Source organism: Pristiophorus japonicus, chromosome 18 (assembly GCF_044704955.1).
Source record: "Pristiophorus japonicus isolate sPriJap1 chromosome 18, sPriJap1.hap1, whole genome shotgun sequence".
In the NCBI taxonomy this organism is placed as follows: Eukaryota; Metazoa; Chordata; class Chondrichthyes; family Pristiophoridae; genus Pristiophorus; species Pristiophorus japonicus.
The window spans coordinates 55,980,200-55,986,117 of NC_091994.1; the positions used below are offsets into that span (position 1 = coordinate 55,980,200).

The window sequence follows — 5,918 nt, forward strand, 5'->3', positions numbered from 1 at the left end:
GGGAGGGGCCCTGGGGGTTACATGGAGAGGGAGGGAGGGTCCCTGGAGTTTACAGGGAGAGAGAGAGGGTCCCTGGGGTTTACAGGGAGAGGGAGTGAGGGAGAGTCCCTGGGGTTTACAGGGAGAGTGAGGGAGAGTCCCTGGGGTTTGCAGGGAGGGAGAGTCCCTGGGGTTGACAGGGAGAGGGAGTGAGGGAGGGTCCCTGGGGTTTACAGGGAGAGGGAGGGAGGGATGGGCCCTGGGGGTTACATGGGGAGGGAGGGGCACTGGGGGTTACATGGAGAGGGAAGGGCCCTGGGGTTTACATGGAGAGGGAGGGAGGGAGGGTCCCTGGGGTTTACATGGAGAGGGAGGGAGGGTCCCTGGGGTTTACAGGGGGAGAGAGAGAGAGAGAGGGTCCCTGGGGTTTACAGGGAGAGGGAGTGAGGGAGAGTCCCTGGGGTGTACAGGGAGAGTGAGGGAGAGTCCCTGGGGTTTACAGGGAGGGAGAGTCTCTGGGATTTACAGGGAGAGGGAGGGAGGGAGAGTCCCTGGGATTTACAGGGAGAGGGAGGGTGGGAGAGTCCCTGGGGTTTACAGGGAGAGGGAGGGAGAGTGCCTGGGGTTTACAGGGAGAGGGAGTGAGGGAGAGTCCCTGGGGTGTACAGGGAGAGGGAGGGAGGGAGAGTCCCTGGGGTTTACAGGGAGAGGGAGGGAGGGTCCCTGGGGTTTACAGGGAGAGTGAGGGAGGGTCCCTGGGGTTTACAGGGAGAGGGAGGGAGGGTCCCTGGGGTTTACAGGGAGAGTGAGGGAGGGTCCCTGGGGTTTACAGGGAGAGGGAGGGAGGGAGGGTCCCTGGGGTTTACATGGGGAGGGAGGGGCCCTGGGGGTTACATGGAGAGGGAGGGAGGGGCCCTGGGGGTTACATGGAGAGGGAGGGAGGGTCCCTGTGGTTTACAGGGAGAGAGAGAGAGAGAGAGAGAGAGAGAGAGTCCCTGTGGTTTACAGGGAGAGGGAGTGAGGGAGAGTCCCTGGGGTTTACAGGGAGAGTGAGGGAGAGTCCCTGGGGTTTACAGGGAGGGAGAGTCCCTGGGGTTTACAGGGAGAGGGAGGGAGGGAGAGTCCCTCGGGTTTACAGAGGGAGGGAGGGAGAGTCCCTGGAGTTTACAGCGAGAGGGAGGGAGGGAGCGTCCCTGGGGTTTGCAGGGAGAGGGAGGGAGGGAGAGTCCCTGGGGTTTACAGGGAGAAGGAGGGAGGGAAAGTCCCTGGGGTTTACAGGGAGAGAGGTAGGTTCCCTGGGGTTTACAGGGAGAGTGAGGGAGGGTCCCTGGGGTTTACAGGGAGAGTGAGGGAGGGTCCCTGGGGTTTACAAGGGAGAGTGAGGGAGAGTCCCTGGGGTTTACAGGGAGAGTGAAGGAGGGTCCCTGGGGTTTACAGGGAGAGTGAGGGAGGGTCCCTGGGGTTTACAGGGAGAGTGAGGGAGGGTCCCTGGGGTTTACAGGGAGAGTGAGGGAGGGTCGCTGGGGTTTACATGGGGAGGGAGGGACCCTGGGCGTTACATGGTGAGAGAGGGAGGGGCCCTGGGGGTTACATGGAGAGGGATTGAGGGAGAGTCCCTGGGGTTTACATGGAGAGGGAGGGAGGGTCCCTGGGGTTTACGGAGAGAGAGAGAGAGAGAGTCCCTGGGGTTTAGAGGGAGAGGGACTGAGGGAGAGTCCCTGGGGTTTACAGGGAGAGTGAGGGAGAGTCCCTGGGGTTTCCAGGGAGGGAGAGTCCCTGGGGTTTACAGGGAGGGAGAGTCCCTGGGGTTTACAGGGGGAGGGAGGGAGAGAGAGTCCCTCGGGTTTACAGGGAGAGGGAGGGAGGGAGAGTCCCTGGAGTTTACAGGGAGAGGAAGGGAGGGAGAGTCCCTGGGGCATACAATGAGAGGGAGGGAGGGAGAGTCCCTGGGGTTTACAGAGAGAGGGAGGGAGTGTCCCTGGGGTTTACAGAGGGAGGGAGGGAGGGGCACTGGGGTTTACAGGGAGAGGGAGGGAGGGTCCCTGGGGTTTACAGGGAGATTGAGGGAGGGTCCCTGGGGTTTACAAGGGAGAGTGAGGGAGGGTCCCTGGGGTTTACAGGGAGAGTGAAGGAGGGTCCCTGGGGTTTACAGGGAGAGTGAGGGAGAGTCCCTGGGGTTTACAGGGAGAGTGAGGGAGGGTCCCTGGGGTTTACAGGGAGAGTGAGGGAGAGTCCCTGGGGTTTACAGGGAGAGTGAGGGAGGTTCCCTGGGGTTTACAGGGAGAGTGAGGGAGGGTCCCTGGGGTTTACAGGGAGAGTGAGGGAGGGTCGCTGGGGTTTACATGGGGAGGGAGGGACCCTGGGCGTTACATGGTGAGAGAGGGAGGGGCCCTGGGGGTTACATGGAGAGGGATTGAGGGAGAGTCCCTGGGGTTTACATGGAGAGGGAGGGAGGGTCCCTGGGGTTTACGGAGAGAGAGAGAGAGAGAGAGAGGGTCCCTGGGGTTTAGAGGGAGAGGGACTGAGGGAGAGTCCCTGGGGTTTACAGGGAGAGTGAGGGAGAGTCCCTGGGGTTTACAGGGAGGGAGAGTCCCTGGGGTTTACAGGGAGGGAGAGTCCCTGGGGTTTACAGGGGGAGGGAGGGAGAGAGAGTCCCTCGGGTTTACAGGGAGAGGGAGGGAGGGAGAGTCCCTGGAGTTTACAGGGAGAGGGAGGGAGGGAGAGTCCCTGGGGCATACAATGAGAGGGAGGGAGGGAGAGTCCCTGGGGTTTACAGAGAGAGGGAGGGAGTGTCCCTGGGGTTTACAGAGGGAGGGAGGGAGGGGCACTGGGGTTTACAGGGAGAGGGAGGGAGGGTCCCTGGGGTTTCCAGGGAGAGTCCCTGGTGTTCCCAGGGAGAGGCAGGGAGGGAGGGAGGGAGAGTCCCTGGGGTTTCCAGGGAGATGGATGGAAGGAGGGAGAGTCCCTGGGGTTTCCAGGGAGAGAGAGGGGGGGGGGGAAGAGTCCCTGGGGTTTCCAGAGAGAGGGAGGGAGGGAGAGTCCCTGGGGTTTCCAGGGAGAGGGAGGGAGGGAAAATCCCTCGGGTTTACAGGGAGAGGGAGGGAGGGAGAGTCGCTGGAGTTTACAGGGAGAGGGAGGGAGGGAGAGTCCCTGGGGTTTACAGAGAGAGGGAGGGAGGGTCCCTGGGGTTTACAGAGGGAGGGAGGGAGGGGCACTGGGGTTTACAGGGAGAGGGAGGGAGGGTCCCTGGGGTTTCCAGGGAGAGTCCCTGGTGTTTCCAGGGAGAGGGAGGGAGGGAGGGAGAGTCCCTGGGGTTTCCAGGGAGATGGATGGAGGGAGGGAGAGTCCCTGGGGTTTCCAGGGAGATGGATGGAGGGAGGGAGAGTCCCTGGGGTTTCCAGGGAGAGAGAGGGGGGGAAGAGTCTCTGGGGTTTCCAGAGAGAGGGAGGGAGGGAGAGTCCCTGGGGTTTCCAGGGAGAGAGAGGGAGGGAGAATCCCTGGGGTTTCCAGGGAGAGGGAGGGAAAGTCCCTGGGGTTTCCAGGGAGAGGGAGGGAGAGAGGGTCCCTGGGGTTTACAGGGAGAGGGAGGGTGCCTGGGGTTTACAGCGGGGGAGGGAAGGGGAGGATCCCTGGGATTTACAAAAGGGGAGGGTCCTTGGGGTTTACAGGGAGAGGGAGTGGCCCTGGGGTTTACAGGGAGAGGGAGGGAAGAGTCCCTGGGGTTTACAGGGAGAGGGAGGGAGGGAGGGAGGGAGAGTCCCTGGGGTTTACAGCGAGAGGGAGGGAGGGAGAGTCCCTGGGGTTTGCAGGGAGGGGGAGTGTGTGTCCCTGGGGTTTACGGGGGGGAGGGAAGGGGAGGATCCCTGGGATTTACAGTGGGGGGGAGAGGGTCCCTGGGGTTTACAGGGGCGAGTGGGGGTGGGGGGCAGTCTATACAAAATCTTTACAGAGCTTTTGTTTAATCGTGTGCACACATTTCTTTCAAATAATCGCTCGTCCTTCCTTCTGGGGATTTACAGCCTAGGCAGGGCACAGCCGGAAAGAATGTTCCACAGAAACATGAATTATGTTGTGAATTTCTGTCCCACCCTTGCAGTAATGACTTGTGAACCTGTTTCACAGGGCATTCGAAATGGAGGATTTAGAGACGGGAAGCTCAAACCAACCTTCACATCAAGCTCTGCCAGAGTCACTCGATTCATCAGGGCCTCAGTATCATCAGCCTTTGAAAATGGAAGGGAAACGCCCCATTTACGGTGAGAAAGCATTCGTGTGTTCAGTGTGTGGGCGAACCTTTAGCCGCTCGTTCAATCTGGAGAGACACCAGCGAAACCACACTGGGGAGCAACCTTATAAATGTGGGGACTGTGGGAAGGGGTTCAGCTATCCTTCTGAGCTGGAAACTCATCGACGTAGTCACACAGGTGAAAGACCATTTGCCTGTTCCGTGTGCGGGAAGAGATTCAGTCAATTGTCCAGCCTGCAGACACACCAGGGAGTTCACACCACAGAGAAGCCATTTGCCTGCTCAGTGTGTGGGAAGGGGTTCATTCGGCCGGCCTACCTGGAAATACATCGGCGCAGTCACACCGGGGAGAGGCCATTCACCTGCTCCGTGTGTGGGAAGGGGTTCACTCAGTCATCCCACCTGATGACACACCAGCGTGTTCATACTGGCGAGAGGCCGTTCTCCTGCTCTGTGTGTGTGAAAAGATTTACTCAGTTGTCCAGCCTGCTCGCACACCAGCGAGTGCACACGGGAGAGAGGCCATTCACCTGCTCTGAGTGTGGGAAGGGATTCAAAACCCTCCCCAGACTGGAAACCCATCGTCGCAGTCACACAATGGAGAAACCAGTCATCTGCTCGGTGTGTGGGAAGGGATTTAATTGCCCAGCCCATCTAGAAATTCATCACCGCAGTCACACTGGGGAGAGGCCGTTCAGCTGCTCCGTGTGTGAAAAGAGATTCATTTGTTCATCGCACCTGATGAAACACCAGCGCATTCACACCGGGGAGAGGCCGTTCAGCTGCTCTGTTTGCAGCAAGAGATTCAATTGTGCGTCCTACCTGGAAATCCATCGACGAAGTCACACTGGGGAGAGGCCGTTCACCTGCTCCGTGTGTGGGAAAGGATTCACTTGTTCCTCCAACGTGCTGACACACCAGCGAGTTCACACTGGGGAGGGGCCGTTTACCTGCTCCGTGTGTGGCAAGGGATTCAAGACCCTGCCCAAGCTAGAAACCCATCGACACATTCACACCGGGGAGAGGCCGTTCACCTGCTCTGTGTGTGGGAAGGAATTCAATTACCCATCCCAGCTGGAAACTCACCGTCGCAGTCACACCGGGGAGAGGCCGTTCAGCTGCTCTGTGTGTGGGAAGGGATTCACTCGATCTTACCACCTGCTCATACACCAGCGAGTTCATTCCGGAGAGAGGCCCTTTAAATGCTCCGTGTGTGGAAAGGGATTCCCTTGCTCACCTGACCTGCTGAGACACCAGCGAAATCACTTGTGATTCCAGTGGGTGAATTCTGCTGTGGATCACATCAAGGACTGAACCATGTTCACTTTTGTAGTTGGGGTTTGTTTGTGCTGATGTAAATAACCCTGAGAACTGAGCTTGATTGTAATATTCTGGATATCAGTCCCAATAAATCAGTTTTCTTCTTAACATGTCTTTTTTTTTCCCAAGATAAGAGTTACAAGGTGCCTGTAAAAATTGCTGTCTCTGACCTTTACCCTTAATTCAGTGACTTGGCTGAAATTCATTTATAATAAAAATAATTTACTTTCAACATCAATCTTTGTTACAAAAATAAACTTCAGTGTCCGAACGGTAGTCTTTTAAAATCTCCAATTAAAAAGTGCTGATTGATCCTTGCTGACGATTCCGGCTGATTTGCAAATTACATACAGTGGGGCCTCCCCTATCCATT

The 5,918-nt window shown here is 58.0% G+C and overlaps 1 protein-coding gene across 1 annotated transcript; it reads left to right on the forward strand.

Annotated features, from left to right (window-relative positions):
• Nucleotides 1–4,094: 4,094 nt before the first annotated feature.
• Nucleotides 4,095–5,653, forward strand: LOC139229239 (zinc finger protein 229-like). Its single transcript, XM_070860896.1, has one exon. It carries the CDS (start codon nucleotides 4,112–4,114, stop codon nucleotides 5,495–5,497), a length of 1,386 nt encoding a protein of 461 aa, XP_070716997.1. The 5' UTR covers nucleotides 4,095–4,111; the 3' UTR covers nucleotides 5,498–5,653.
• Nucleotides 5,654–5,918: the final 265 nt, after the last annotated feature.

Coding starts and splice junctions, on each gene's coding strand:
- LOC139229239 (XM_070860896.1), top strand. CDS start 4,112: ATGGAGGATTTAGAGACGGGAAGCTCAAACCAACCTTCACATCAAGCT.